We start from the raw sequence: 16,180 nt of genomic DNA, 5'->3' as shown, positions 1-16,180 counted from the left end.
AAAAAGCTTCGATTAGCTAACCGTTTCAAAGGCAAAATCTTTGTTTACATCACTTAACTCGAAACCTTTTCACGTGATGTTTTTTATGAAGTTAATTGAACCAAATTAGGGGGGGTTCACGTTTTAGACCAAATATTTGAGCATTTTTCTCGAGATCGCTAACACCATCAAAGATGCCGTACGTGATTGTATCTACTCAAATACGAGTGGTAAGCAATTTTATTTAATAGGCTTTGGTTAGGGCCACCCTAACCAGATGTGCCCCACTCCGTGCGAAAATAATCGTGGGACGAATATTTTATGCTAATTAAAAAAAAAAATTGTTTAAATGTTCATTATTTAAGTTGAAACACTTCTCTAAACAGCGCCTCCCATGAAAGAGGTGCTGCTGCACCCAGAGGCAGGGCTTCAACCGGGGGTTAAGCGTATTCTTAACATATTTGTTACTGCACACTACAAATTCACTATAGAGGGAGGCCCTTGCTGTGTGTGTGTGGCGGGAGGGGGGTTGGGTTAAGGCTTGTTTATTGAATGTACAAACAGGAACACACGTCCCCCACTCACATCTCCCAGCTGTGGAGTGGGGTCCGTTTTCATGGACCTCATAATAGTTGTATTTATAATGTGAAAGAAATGATAAGAATTGTTCCGGGCTAGAGCCCTGTCAGCCCCACCCTCGTGAGAGCCCTGGGATCAATTTTAATGCCGAAATTGTCATCTTCCGACATTTTAAAACTTTTACAAAAATATCAACAAATATTTCAAATTTTTTACCATGTTGGGATGGGCAGCACAGGCCCTTCATGCCTCTCTAACAATGCAAAAAAGGGAGGCCCTAAATTTATGTTAGCCCTGGGCGCAAAGTTATGAGGAACATTCCCTGCTCAGAGGTAGGGGGGAGGCAGCTAATTCCATTAATTGGTCGTCAATCACAGCAAATTAGAGTAGGCTGCTGATTGAAAAGTAATAACCCACAAGGATAGCTCCTAGTTAGGAAATATCTTAAGCTTTTTTTTTCTCGTTTTATTCATGACTCGTATTTTGTTTTCATGTGCATTTCTCCCCCTCTAGGAGAATGGTCCTACTCGAGTTGGTGATGAAGATTCGGAACCAGATTTGATGGCTTATTTGAATGCTAATAAAGTAACTGCTCTTGGCAATAGTTTGTGAGTGTATATTATACATAACAATCTTTTATTAAAAAAGAAATTGCAATGTGCCTTCTATTTCCAATCATATTTCATTTCGTAAATGTTCTCATAATTCAAAACACTCTTATATTGAGCAAACTTTCTCATTGGAAATAGTGCAAACTCAAATGAGACTTTACAAAGATAAAGTGCAGGTCGATTCATTTTTACTTATTTCATGTATTGAGGGTAGAGAATTTTCGGTGAGGTACAAAAAAGAGAAAGTAGGGAGGTGGCCTCCACTTCAGAATTCTTGTTTGCATTTACGCACACATATAACAAGAAGGTGAAATGACTGTTCAAAAACAGTCTTGAAGTATGCAAGACAGACAGCAACACCAGCAAGAACTTGAAACAAGCACAATTCTGACATAAATTTGTCAGGGATGCACATAAAATGTAAGTATAAATTCATTAGAAATTCCGCTGAGGAATGTGTGCTTGGTGCATGTACGGTCAAGTAGTCTTTCAAGGACCCATGTTACTCACAAGGATGACGTTGATAGGGCTCCAGGACAATTACCATAACTTTGTTTTTTCCATGCAATAAATTCACTATGGAAGACCCCATGAAAAGTCAGGGGTATTGGAAGTGTTTAAAATGTGAGAAATTCACATTTCTAAGTCGATTATGGAGGTGCTTAAACTTTCACTAAAAATTACTAGATGTGCTCAAGCATCCATTACACGACTAGCTCCAACAGCACTACAAGAGCCCTAACTATTGAAGGTTTCATCGATGAGCATATGCATTCAGCATACAGTCGAATTCTGTTACAGCGAACTCCAAGAGACCAGAGGAATCACTTGGTTATAATGGAATTCCAGGTTTTAGTATTGTTTCCATATAAGTTTTTCTGGAGGATTAAAAAAGTGTTCGCTAAAACAAGATTTTTTTTTTGCTATAACTGTATTTGTTAAAACAGTATTCCACTGTAGTTGTTCTTTTCCTTACGCCACTTTTTGCTTATTTGTCATGTAAAAGATCTTTTATCAAAATTTTTATAGTGTAATCCCGGCCTTATAAACATTCCTTAAAAAAAAGCTGCTTCAGCACAATAAACGCAATCTTCTCCGTAATATAATCAGTTTTCAAGCAAGAGACACAGACAAAATTGCAATTGTTGGACCAAATATATTGTTGAAACACAGTACAGTAGACTCGCTGTAATCTGTCTAGGGGTATGCCGGAGAGCAGCAGTCCTACAGTGGTACACTTGAATCATAGTTTGAAAAATAGAGGGCAGCACTATAACAAGCATTACACAGAAACAAACTTCACACGCTCATTAAATCATGTACTCGCTCGTTATAAATCCACAGCGGAATACCGACGATGTGCATGTATGGTATCTGCAGTAGAGTTCCTTGAGGTCACATGCATTGCATATGCTGGTTTTTTTTTTGTTTTTTCGTCTTCATATTTTTATCTTGTCTACGGGTTTGTGGGATGTTTTTTTCCCTGTAAAAAGCAGTCCGGCAAGAGAACAAAAGAACTGGCAAGAAATGCTGCATTACTGAAGGTGCCAAATTATTGAGTTTACTGTAATTGGAACTAACAATTTCACATTCTTGCTTTGTTTAACTTGATAGTCATTGATTTTAGTATAGAAAAAGATTTTTGACCTTTTGGTTAGTTTATAAATTATGATGAAACCTTTAGGGCAGTGGTTTTCAACTGGGGCTCCACGGCAGCTCGAGAAAAATACAGAAAAAGAAAAAGTATTTTTGAATAATAATAAATCAGTAACTTTGATGAATGAAAAATAGGCCTACTGGGCTCCTCCATAGAAATTATATACCAGAAAGAGCTCCGCGAGTCAAAACAGGTTGAGAACCATTGCTTTAGAGGAACTGAGAGGTTGAATTAAAATTTCATAAGCTGGTATATATGTATTGATGAATTTTTACAGTGAAACCTCCCTTTTGCTGCTAGTTTTCCTTGCAGCAGACAATAGGTTCCACAGACAATCCGGCAACTATTTCTGCAGCCATTTGTGCAGAAACATGAATGCTGGAGGAAAATAAAGGTTTCTGCTTGTTTGGATTACAAGCTAGATTTTCCAAGACAATCTGAAGCTAAAGTAATTTGACAATTTTCTGTGTAAAAAAATAAAGGGAAGCTATCACGATACCTGGCAAAGTAAATTTCTTAAGATTCAAGTGTTAGCTGTTTTTGTTCCTCTATAGAAATGCCAGGAAAGTGCATTGCAAAAAGGTGGAATAAAAATTAGGTTAGGCTGTTGTATTGAGATATGACAAAGCTTTCAACATGAGAATACATTAATTAGCATTAAGTAAAGCATTAGTGACTGAGTTTTTTGGAATTGTCACTAATCACCATATATCCTCTCAAATTTTTGATGTTTCAAAAACAATTTATTAATAATATCTTGTGTTATTTTGAGAAAAATAAAAAAAATTAAAATTTTTGGACCATGAACTTTTTTCCTTATTTGCTGTGAAATCTAGCAAATATTTTAAAGATTGCACCACATTCTTCTTGTTCTGGCTACTTCATAGCTATCTCAAAGCAGTGAATTTGCAGACCAGAACAACTTTGGTTGATTGGTATTCGGATAATCGATGCTGTACTGTATTTCAAATCCAACGACACCTCACATAAGGTGATAGCAGATCTATTTTCATGACAGTAAAGTAGTGAGATGACAATGAATGAATGAAAGCCAGAACTTTGCCACTGGATTTATCCTGTTGCCGAGATCTCTTCCAGCCCAGCTTCATGGCAGAGGCTGGAATAGTAGTGAGATGACAGAAAAAATATTCAGGGGTGCCAGCCCAATATCTTACGAGTCAAGCGTGGTATTTTGCTCAAGAAAAACAGTCGTAAATAATGTTTACTTTTTCCCCAAGTTAAATCAGAAAATTTTGTCCCACCCTTAGACTCCAATAGATTTTCTGGTCGCTTACGGTTACCTGGTGCCTCGGAGTTGTCTGGCCCTGAATAAAGTCATCCACTTTTTTCACACAACATCACATCTTTTAGATTTCTTTCAGTGTTTATTATTATGGTGTCTGGATCTGCAATAATATACATTTATATAATTTTTGTTTGATTTGTTATTATCTTGTAGCTCAGAGTACATCACTACTGATGCTCCAAGAACTGTCCTGAATAAGTTAGAACAACAAGGTTATCAATTGATAGCAATGGCTGGAATTGGACAGACTTGTGTTTGGACAATGCATAAACCGGATGACTGACAGATTTTGAAGAGTATTTTTTTTAACCCATGAGTGCTCACTCAGTGTCTCTCAGACACTGTCTGATTTATTACATTTCTGTATTGATATTTAATCATTATTCATCTATTTAGGCAATGAATTCATAGAAAACCACAAAATGTTAAAATTCATTATACTTGATTTTTTGGGCATTAATAATACAAATACAGTCGATGCTCGTTATAAAGACCTCCATCGTTCTGTCAGAAACCTATATATCCAGTAGTCATTATATCGAAAGGAAAAACATGAGATAGCCATTACATGAAAACAATTGAAACTTATCCTATCAGCCGTTATAATGGAATGATTGCTATAATACGGGATCGTTGTAACGAGCATGACTGTATGGTTTTCTAGGGACAGGATTCATTTTTGGAAAATTCTGAATAAAATATGTGCCATCTCACTGACGTTATGCAAGCTTCAATACAATTTTCATGGTACAAGCACTCAGGGTGTTAAATATTTTTGGTTTTAGATCTGTTTTTTTTTTATGACAAGTTTATCTGGAAAACTTATATGTATAACATTGAAATGGCTGAAAAAAACTTTTATTTATGTATAGCGATATAAAAATCACATATCCTTTCTTATTGGCAATATAATTTCAGTACAAAGTATCGTATTACGCAGTAAGCTATCATATGAAACAAATTCTATTTTTTTTATTTTACTATTTGGATGAATTATTGGAATTGCCACACTGAGTGGGCCATGGGAACCTAAAAAGCTGCTTTTTTATGATGCTATAATATTCTGAATTTTCATTATGTTAAAAAAAAAAGTAAAAATGTAGTGTACTGAGAATGATAAAATGCACATTGTTTCGCTACTCTATTATCAAAGTTGATGGGTTTTCAACACTGTATTCACGTTATATATAACTATTATGCATGTGACTGGTGATGTACATGGCTCTTCTCTCTTTCAACATGTTAAAGATATGTGTTCATTATAAACCAATGCTTTGTGGAATGATTTATACACTGTGTCCTGAAAGAATGGGAAAGGTATTTTTCCACGTCCATTAAGATAGCTGAAAACTGCTCATTGATGTATAGAGTTTAAAAGATGTTTTAAAATATAGAAAGTCTATTCCAAAAAAAGTGTTATTTACAATTATTAGAGATTTAATCCTTTCCCTGGTATAAATCACCAGATCCTATGTAAATAGCCACACCTTTTTCCAAGAAGAAATTCCCCCCCCCCCCTCCAACTCAAAGAAGTGATCCTCTTTTCCTATTTCACAGGGTGCATACTTCCAATTGGAAAAAAGTATCCAAATAACTTCAGATGAAATAAAAAAATATTTATTCGGTCACCCTGTCCTAAAAACACCCGATTATAGAAAGTTGTCCCCTCTCTCCTGAGCCCCCCCCCCCCAAATCCATGTTTCTAAGTGCAATATTTGTATTTGCCCATACATTTGAATTTGGAAACTGCTGAAAATGAAGGAAAGAACTGAACTGCACAAACTTATGAACAAGCTCATTCTACACTACATCTGCTGTTCTTCCCTTGTTTTCAGTGAATTTTGAATTTAAATATCTTGGCAAATATTGCACTTAAAAACGTGTTTTTTAGCCCAGGAGAAACCGAGCAACAAATTTCTAACTCTGGTTTTTAGGACAGAGTGACTAAATAAATGTTAATATTTTTTTTATTTTGATATATAACTATACAACCCCTTGCAATGTGAATGACGAATCTGAAGTTTATGTGTTATTTGGATAGATTTTCCCATTTGGAAGTATGCTTCTAGGATCAATGGTTTGCAAGTTATTGAAAGGAATTTCCTATGCACCCTGTATATACATTTTTTCATTACCTTGAAAGGATGAAAAAATATGTTTCAAACTGTCTCCTTTCCCTTTGTTATCAAAATGTGAACAAAAAAAAATTGGCAAGTCTGCTCATTGGGGAAGGAGGAGTTGAAATGTTTGACTCAAGAGACTAACAAAATTTCAGAGCTGAAATAAAAGAGTATGAAGAAAAAATTTATCACAGCATCCCTGAAATACAAAGCATCAGATTAGGTGAGATATCTCATAAATGCCAGTGAAAGGGTTAAATCATTAGGAAATTTCATAAAACATTTGCTAAGCACATATTTCCCACAAAAACCTCTACTAACATTATACAGTGGAACCTCTTTATGCCGTCACTTTTAAGAACACTTAAAAACAGACTGGCAAAAATATGATTAATGATCGAAATAAAAAATATCTTCAAAGACGTATTCCAATGGTGAAAAAATTCAACTACAATTTTCAAAGGTCTTCTTTCTCATGATTTCGGAAATCTGAGTTGTGTGTCCTAGCATATTTCAGCTCATATTTTATGACATCCTGTTATTTCCCCCAATTGGTTGTCATAATTTTTCACCTGATCTCAAATCTGCTAAAATATCATTTATCTATCATCGTTTTTTCCCATACATGCTGCTTTGGGCACCTTTTTTTTTTAGCTTTCATTGTGAGAGAGCTTTCTGAGCTTCTATATTTATGCTTAGAAAGGGGGGAGGGGAAGAGAGGAAATAGTAAATAACGAAACTGATAATTTTTCTACAAGAAACTGTTTATCAGAAGGAATAGACAAACATCAGCTAGTGGAAGGAAGGCTTTGAGCAGAACAAGGTGAAGAGCCTGTAATATATGATGGCATTGATGTGCTTGTGTATACCCTTTGTGACACATAAATTTTAAACTGTTCAGCTTAAAAATAAGTGACAAACTGGCTTTCTTCCATATTAAATGTAAATAAAAATATATTTTGGTCTCACAGAATTATTCGATGATTTTTCACATGAAAGTGAAATATCAGTATAAAGCATAATTTAATGACAATATTAGGGTGCTGTTAACATCGATTGACTTCGGGACGATCAAAAACAGAGTATAAAGAGGTTCTACTGGATTAATCATTGATTATTAACCTTTTTGAATGTAATTTATCTTTTCAATTTTTGTGGAACAATCAATATACAGTAATTTGATGTATCAAAAAAATTGTCCCTGATGGAACTAAAACTTTATGCATTAAGATGTTAAATCATGCCAGATTTTGCCTAGACTAAGTTGTTAAACTACAGAAACAACAAATAAAAGTTTTAAATCCTGGCAGTGCATGACGAGTGCTGTCTGCAAAGAAGTGATAAGTAGCTAATAATAATTGACAATATGATATTGCTGACCTGGAGTCTCCATCAGGACTGGCTTTACATTTCCCCACAGGCTGCACATTGGACAGAATTCTTAAATAAAGGTGAGCACCAGTTTTCACCAGGCCACTTTCTGATTGACCTTTTGCAGTTGAACAACAATAACAGACAATTAGGAAATGGCATAGTAAATCGCGAAACCACAAGCAGGTACACCATTTTGGACCTTATTATTTTGACTGAAAATTGTGGTTCAAATTATTGTGGAAAATTGTCAGACCAGTTTTTGACGGGAACTTAAGGTCAAAAATATTGCATGGGCAATTATTTCCTTATAAAATCATCTCATTGTGAATTTTGATTTTAAACTTTTATTTGCCACTTCTGTTGGTTTTGTTGTTTAATAATATTAAACTGCCAAAATATGAGAAATTCCAAGATGGATATAATGATATTTGATGTAAAGAATTATTTTATCCAGTGTGTTTATTGTTGGAAAATGAATAATACAGTAAATAAAATTTTATTTATTTTTTAACAGTTTTGTGTTGTATGTCTTATTTGTATGATGTAAATTTTCATTTTACTCACAACAAATTGGAATGTTTATTACACTGAAAAAGAAAATCTTAATCACAGTTTGAAATGAAAACAATGTGTATTGATACATACAGAAAACAACAGATACCTACACAGGTGGTTCTTTTCACTTGGCAACTAACTCACCAAGTTTTGCCAGGTACTAATTAGTAACTCTGGTTCTACAAACTGTCCTTAGAAAAAAAAATTCAAAAATGGATCAAACAATGGAATTTGAGCATGACTGAATGTAAATTTATACTCAGGTTGAAACCTACAACAAAAATGAACCAGCCATGTCCCATATGTGTGAAAAATGTCAATTTTTGATGACACAGATTCACTTCAAGGATTCTGTTTTCTCTTCTTCCTCTATCTGGTGAATTAATTTTTCTCTTTCATTTGCCTGTCGAAGTTTCATTAAAACTACACTTTCATAATCCTTGAAAGTCAGTGTACTTGATCCATCTATAGGTGAGGGTTGTGGTGGGACTTGCACGGGAGGAAGGCCATGACTGGATGGTAAGTTAGTTTCTGCAGGTGCATCTCCAAGCCAGGATAGCTTCATATCAGAACTTTCATTCTGCGATGATACTGCAGATTTCTAAAAATATAAAAGTCAGTTTTTTTAGTAGGAAAAATAAATATGTTCACACAAATCTTGATAGATTTTAAAAAATTCCCTGGAATACAACTACATAATATCTTGTGAGCAAGTTCAGTGAAACCTCGCCACAACAATACTTAATTTTTATGATAAATCCCTCTACAACAATATTCTTTTAGGATATTTTACAACCACTAAAAAGAAATTTTTTATATTTTACTCAAAAAATCACCTTCAATATATTATATATAAATTCCTCACTAGTGTTTATCTTTTTGAGGGTGTTTAATAACATCAGTATTTTGCACTAAATACCCTCGGAAAGTGTTAATGAAGTTGACTTGACGCTTCTTTCTGTGTAGTATACAGAAATGTTATAAGGGGAAACTACAGCACGAAACAACTGAATTTTATTAAACAGGTAATCAATTAGTGAGAATTTTTGGCTGCAAATAAATATTCAACTCATAAATGCATTTTACATGGTACTAACAGCATATATTCAGAAGTGCCAACAGCATAAATTTGGTGGCACCTGATGATAATGCCACCTCTCAATATGACAAAAAAAATCCCTTATACAACAATATCTTTTCCTCGTACACAGGGTGTCATTATATCGAGATTTTACTGTATACAAGAATGAAGGTTAGGCCAGTGATTCCCAACGTGGGCAATGGGAAGTTCCAGGGGGGCAGTGGAAGCTACAGGGTATAACATAAGATCCTATGGGTTATATTGGGGGGAGGGCGATTGGGAGAAAAGAATTTCTGAAGAAGGGGGCGATGGGACAAAAAAGGTTGGGAAACTATGGTTTAGGCTGATGCTAGATGAGCATGATTATTGCTATATGCCAAAGTTGATGGAATACATAACCAGTTGTGTTGAAAGACGAGTGGTGATGCTTGCAACATAACTGGTTTCATAATAAAAAAAAAACATCTGTGAAGTACTGCATGATTTTTGCCACCTGCAATTGCCTGGCAACTCTAATTTATTTATCCTCCACCAAAGCACACGTAAAAATGGTGTACATGCATTTAACATTCATGTGGCATCCACCTTAGTGTCCTTGTGAAAATGGTTAGGAAAGTTTTCTTTCATCTTAAACCAAACCATTCTTAAAACCTTCCCCAACAAATGGGAAATGTTGAAATCTTTCATAAAATTTTGTGACTGAAAACATAGTTTACTTTAAAGCAATGAAAAAATTTCGAATAAGAAATTCCGTAAATAAATTTCAGATTCAAATTTCAATATTCAACTTTTTAATCATGTTTTTATAGTTCAATAGTTGAATAAGGGCGGTATTCACCGACATGGTTTAAACTATAGCCACAATTTTTTGATGAGAGATCGACACAGATTGGTTAGATTCAGGTTTTTAACCAATCTATGTTGATCTCTTATCCAAAAATTGTGGCTACAGTTTAAACCATGTCAGTCCTTAAGAAAACGAAGTTTTTTAAAAAACAAAACCAATATTAAAAAAGATGATGATGCCACTCTAAACTGTTCATACAAATCGCTGATAACTGCATGCGATGTAGAAATAACTTTTCTTTTTTAGAAGCAATGCATCCAGTTATGCATGATTTGTAAGAAAACAGTATCATTAAAAAAATGTGTATTTAGATAAATTGCAAACTATACAATGATTCAATAAATGTGGACTAAAGTGTGAATAAAATGCTATGAAAGTTTCTCTGGGCAATAGGCTGTAGTTAGTGTGAATTCTATTTCTTCCATTTCCCTAACAGGAAGATTAACTAATTATTTCCCTAACCGGTAGATTAGTTGTTCGCTTCTCTTTCTTTCAAACTGAGCATAACTCTGATATATCACCATGGGCCTATGAATTGAGTTGTGCTGGAAGAGTGAGTGTGTGGGTACCTAACAGTATGAGTGTGTGTATATAGTGTTGCGCATGAATTTTCATTGCTGCTATCTATATTTCAAATCGTAAATGATTGAATATTTGTGCCATTGTAGGCTTGTTGCTCTCCGTTGCAAGACTTTTTAACTGGTAGATCAGCTCACATTCAGGCCTTTTGAAGTTCGGAAACCACAGAAAACCAATTTCAGCCAACCACCACTGTGGCAGCGAGTTGCTCGCATCATCAGCAACAGGGAAACATTTAAAAAATGAACTCATACTAATGACCTCTTACCCTGAGAAACTCTTTTTCAACTGATGACGGCTACAAAAACCTGGTCAGTTTGCTATCAATACTTAAGTCAAGGTAGTAGTGCTAAGCTTATTTCAATGTTGAGATCTCTTCCAGGCAAGCACATTAGAGACAATATTTATTTTTCAAAATAGAAGTATTGCGATGAATTGGTGTATATTGTAACACTGCTCTTTACTGTAAGATTTTTTTCCAGCTTACATTTGCATTTTCCAGCTTACATTTGCATTTCAGGACTTAAAACAACAGAAAATCAACTTCAACCAGCACATTGTATCAAAGAGACATTCTCAGTTTCAGATACTGGTATGGCATCACTACACTGTCACTGGGATCTAGCCCTGGCTATTTGATGTTAGAAGACATCCTGATAACCACATGCTCACACACAGAAAAGATGTGAATACTGTAGATCAAGTTTCTGAAATGTTTAAAAACAAGCAATACTAAAACAAAACTTATTTCTTGGCACATAAATCCAACAAGATTAAAATCAACATAAAATTCAAAGCACACTTACTGCAGATTCAATGGTAGAAAATTCAACTACCGCAGTTCCACGCTTTCGTTTAGATATTGCAACACAAGTTATGTGGCCATGCTGGGAGAAGAAAAAAAAATTCTTGAATAAATTAACTAAAATATTTTCAGCATTAACATCAATAAAAACCTACATTTTCCTTAAACAATTCAAATTTAAAATTATTTCCACTGCAAGCCAGCAGCTGCTTTTGTAACAGCCTTCCTATAGTGGAGGCAAATGTAAGGTGGGGAAAACCTTCCTTCCCTTCTCAGTCAATTTCTTTTAGTAGACCAGATTCAATTCACAATTACCCAGCCCAAACACATTCTCAAGGGATCTATGAAACATACAATAAAAGAATTGAAAGAATTATTGTAATTCATAATGCACATTAGATAATTCCATTCTAGTTCTCACAATGTCTGAATAATAATTCTTTGAAATAAATGCAGGATTCTAGCCATGGTCCATACTCTCTGAAAGTGAAAAACAAGGACTATTCAAACACGTTTTCAGGCAAAATTTAAAAATTCAATGACATTCACGTTGTGGGCGATAAAAGTATTTTTTTCAACAAAAAATAAACTTTATTTTCATATATTGCATTCAACATTCATTGACTTTTAATTTCGAATTTGAAATACTAATTTATTAAAGGTATATAATTTTTCAAAACAATCATAGTTCTCATTTCAACTTGTAGACAGCATTAAGGTCTTGATTTGAAAAAATAAATAAATAAATAAAAATAACCATTATAGTTTTATATAAAAATAAAATTTAAGCAAAAATTGTTTTATGTTTGAAACTGTATTGAAACTTGCCAAAAAAAAAACAAAATTTGAATTTTCACTTTCTTGAAATCAAACATTAATCTTTAACTAGCGTGGTGCGGTCATTTTGACCCCCATGCATTCTTCATCTTGCCACCCCGAAAACCCGAGAAATAAATAAATGCATGTGGATTATCTTATTTTCAGTACGTTTCAAACTGATTGTTTATAAGAGTTTCACAAATTTACAATGCTATTCTACCTTTTCTGCCCTCTATATCATTGATCAAAGTTTCTGCGGGTCAAAATGACACCACCATTGTCTTTTTTTTGTCTGACGGCTGGAGTGTTCAGATCGAAATGGCACATCGGAAGAGCGTCAGTTTTCTCAATAAAGGTTTCAGATTAATGGTGAAACATCTGATATCCAAGATGAGGATAGTGTTTCTAGTGAATTGTACATAAGATCTGTGTGACCAACATGTCATGGTGGTGTTTGCAAGTGCTGTGATTCCAACTTCGAATAAGACTAATTTTATGCTTGTGAAAATAGAGTAACTACTATTTTAATTTTTTAATTTTATTTCTTGAGCAAATTTTAATCATATCTGTTAATTTTTTAGTCATGAAAATTGTGTTCGAAAAATTTAATATATAATTTCAAAAAAAAATTCAAAGTCACGTATCCCTCCATTTCTTTTGAATGTGACTTAGTAAAAGACAATTTTTGAGAAAATAATTAAAGAAATTTGAAAAATTATCTAGTGAATCAATTGATAGATGAATGAAGTCATGTAAAAAATCCATTACTTTTATGAAAATTTATTTTGTTGATTTTTAAGATGCATTAATACTTGCAGGGGTCAAAATGGCGCCATGATGCCTGTTACACACAGAATTTTCACAATGCCAGTTAAAAGTTGAAATTATTTCCACAACTCTATAAATTATATATTATGATAATTATGACTTCAAATATGAATATTTATCCCACATATATTTGCCATGTTCTTCTGATTTTTTATATAGAATTCATTCAAATCCATTTCTTCAATGTAATGGTGTTTCATGCCAGTGTTTTGCTGCCAGATTTTAGACATATTTTTTAAGCACAGAAATACTTCATGTATGCATGACCATGTCCTATTTCAAACATTGTTCAGTAACTCCTTGTTGTCTATTCACTTTCACCACAGCAGAACATGGCTTAGGGAAGATTTAGTTGGGGGGAGGGGGCAAAAGTTGATGAAAGAAATTCACACACAAAAAAATTTTCAAGCACTTATAAGTGCTTGAAAATGAACTTTTTTCCCCACAGTTTTTCAAGGATTGTATAAACCCTGTTAGCTTAAAGAGAATAAGCTTTTTCCATCTTTCAGAACATGGAAAAAAAGCATAATTGAACATTTTGCAACCAGCTATACCTGGGAAAGAAAAATCAATTGTCCCATTTTCATACATCCCACTCGACTGAATGAGACACATGATCATCATACTCGCTTAATTCATATGTTTTGGATATAGTTATAAATCTGTTATTGTTATCCGAAACAAGAGTCATGATGCGATCACAATAAGCAGCGGGTATTTTATTGTCAAAAATAAAATAATCTTTAATAAAGAGAAATGTAATCAAAAATACCTTTCCAAGTATTGTATAAAGGTCACTTTCTGAATACATGTTGCCTGATGAGCCCTTAGGAACTTTCCATTTAACCTGCAGAGATATAAAGGTGAATTTCAGTATTTAAAATTGGTATGAAACAAAATACACAACATGCTGCTGCTCATTAGAAAATTTAATCAATCAGATCTGAATGGAGGCAGGTTGTTAATTAATTGAGGAAAGAGTATCCATGAGGGAACATTATTATTATAATGCATTTAAAACTTCAAATGAAGTTTAATGTCAATCTCAAACTATTTTGTAAAATGTATATACACAGGCTTCCCTGCAAAACCTGCTTGATCACTTCTCTGACCAAAACTCCAAGAGAAATAAATATTAAAAATTTTAACCTTCCAAATTTCAAATTTTTGTTTTTCGAGTTTGTTTTTTTCCCTTCACAGAACTCTTCCTTGACTTTTATCAAATATTTGCATATTTCCTTGACTTTCAAGGTCACTGGGTACCCTGATATATTGATCTCACACACAATTGGTATAATAATTATATACAGGGTCCACAGCAAATGGGGAGAAATTACATTTTACGGGCGAACTGTCGATTGTAGAAGTATACTGCCAGTTAGAAAAAGTTATAGCGTGTAGTACTCAAATATGTCATTCATGTTTCAAGGGGCTGTATAATTATTAAAATAAAAAAAAATTTATGCAGACACCCTGTGGTCAAGAACCCAATTACAAAGTTGTTATCTTAAGTTTTTTCAAAACTTCCCTCGTTTTTTGAATTTGAATATCTCTCACTTAGAAATAAAAGTAATCCAGACGAACTAGAAGAAATGATACAAGAACTGGCGAAGGCAAGTATTCAGGTGGGCTTGAAAATGAATCTGCAGAAGACTAAAGTTATGTTCAACCCATTTGCATTGGACAGGACAATCTTGCTCAACAACAGAGATAGAAGTAGAAAGCTATGTGTACCTGGGATAAGAAATTACCATGGACAACGGAATCATTAATGAAATAAACTGAAGGATCAGGATTGGATGGAGCACTTTTGGCGAAAACTGTGTAATTCTGAAGAGTCACATGCCATTATGCCTGAAAAGAAAAGTTTTTAACCAGAGTGTGCTACCAGCACTGACTTATGGAGCTGAAACATGGACACTCACAAGCAAGACGATACAAAGGCAGAGGTGGGAAGTTGACAAAGTCCATTTCAGAGCAGCAAAATTCAGGATTCTGAGCAGTTCTGGAGCAGCAAATTGAAGATTCAGAGTAGTTTTGGAACAGCAAAATATAGGATTCGGAGCAAATACAGTCGAATCCTGTTGTAACGAACTCCAAGAGACTGGAGAAAACACTTCGTTATAAGGAAATTTCGTTATACAGGAATTCCAGGTTTATATATTGTTCCCATGTTAACTTATCTGAGAGGATTAGAAAAGTGTTCGTTAAAGCGAGATTTTCGCTATAACGGTATGCATTAAAATGGCATAGCTGCCAACTTTTGAAAATGAAAATTCGGGAGATTTTCGCGCACACCCGTATTTTATGCTAAAACCACTCCCTAATAAATACAATAGGGATTTTTCCAAATAAAATAGGGATTTTCCAAACATAAAAGTTAAAGCGTAGGGAATAAAATCCCTACTCAAAAACTGAAGTCAAATTAAAATAGGGATTTTACACACATGGAAGTTAAACCCTTGGGAATAAAATTCCTACGCAAAAAAAAAAGTGAAATTGGAGGCCAAAACTTCAATGATGTAAAAATAAATATTGTGTTCAATCAGAAACGCTGTGAACAAACATTCTGCGCGAATGACCCCAAAATCATCGGAAGATGAAGGAAAACACAGTCAATTTTTGAAGAACACTGACTTTTTGTGACACTTGCTTGATGTTTTTTTTTCACTTCACGACTGATGATGGCAGTCTTTCCATGACCGATGTTTATGTCCGTAACACAACTTGTACAAAAAGGAAAAGTCGCCCTCTTCTGGAACGTTTGATGAAAGGAAATTCATCGGAATAAGTATCTTTAAAATTGATTAAATATGTTTTTGCTTATCATTATTCATGCTTTGTTATATCGCACGTACGTAACTTCAACAAAAGAAATTTTGACCACATGTGCATCACCATAATCTTCAATTATTATCCAGGACTATTGGCTGCTAAGCCATTTCCCTGCACGATAAGACAAACAACTTTCTTGTTACCATCAGAGGGTTTGTAAAACTTCCTTAAAAACGGAATTTCCCCATTTACCACGTGTGACGTC

General features: G+C 34.1%; 2 protein-coding genes across 2 annotated transcripts in view; one reads left to right on the top strand and one right to left on the bottom strand.

Annotated features, from left to right (window-relative positions):
* Positions 1–30: 30 nt before the first annotated feature.
* LOC149082175 (GTP cyclohydrolase 1 feedback regulatory protein-like) lies at positions 31–5,900 on the top strand. Its single transcript, XM_089235693.1, has 3 exons — positions 31–209; positions 1,072–1,166; positions 4,286–5,900. Exons 1-3 carry the CDS (start codon positions 174–176, stop codon positions 4,413–4,415), a joined length of 261 nt encoding a protein of 86 aa, XP_089091819.1. The 5' UTR covers positions 31–173; the 3' UTR covers positions 4,416–5,900.
* A 2,206-nt stretch (positions 5,901–8,106) lies between these two features.
* The window catches only part of LOC149082174 (dnaJ homolog subfamily C member 17), a 28,224-nt gene continuing 20,150 nt past the window's right edge, over positions 8,107–16,180 (bottom strand). The window contains exons 8-10 of the mRNA XM_089235692.1: positions 13,913–13,987; positions 11,495–11,575; positions 8,107–8,782 (exon numbers count right to left, since the gene is read on the bottom strand). Coding sequence (XP_089091818.1) covers positions 8,519–8,782; positions 11,495–11,575; positions 13,913–13,987 — 420 coding nt within the window. The 3' untranslated portion in view covers positions 8,107–8,518. The remainder of the gene's footprint in view (positions 8,783–11,494; positions 11,576–13,912; positions 13,988–16,180) is intronic.

The sequence above is a fragment of the Pholcus phalangioides genome, unplaced genomic scaffold (assembly GCF_987345545.1).
Source record: "Pholcus phalangioides strain wild (caught in Gottingen) unplaced genomic scaffold, Ppha-v1.0 ptg000009l_1, whole genome shotgun sequence".
In the NCBI taxonomy this organism is placed as follows: domain Eukaryota; kingdom Metazoa; phylum Arthropoda; class Arachnida; order Araneae; family Pholcidae; genus Pholcus; species Pholcus phalangioides.
Note: the sequence above shows the minus strand (reverse complement) of the source record. Positions and strands in the feature narration are given on the sequence as shown.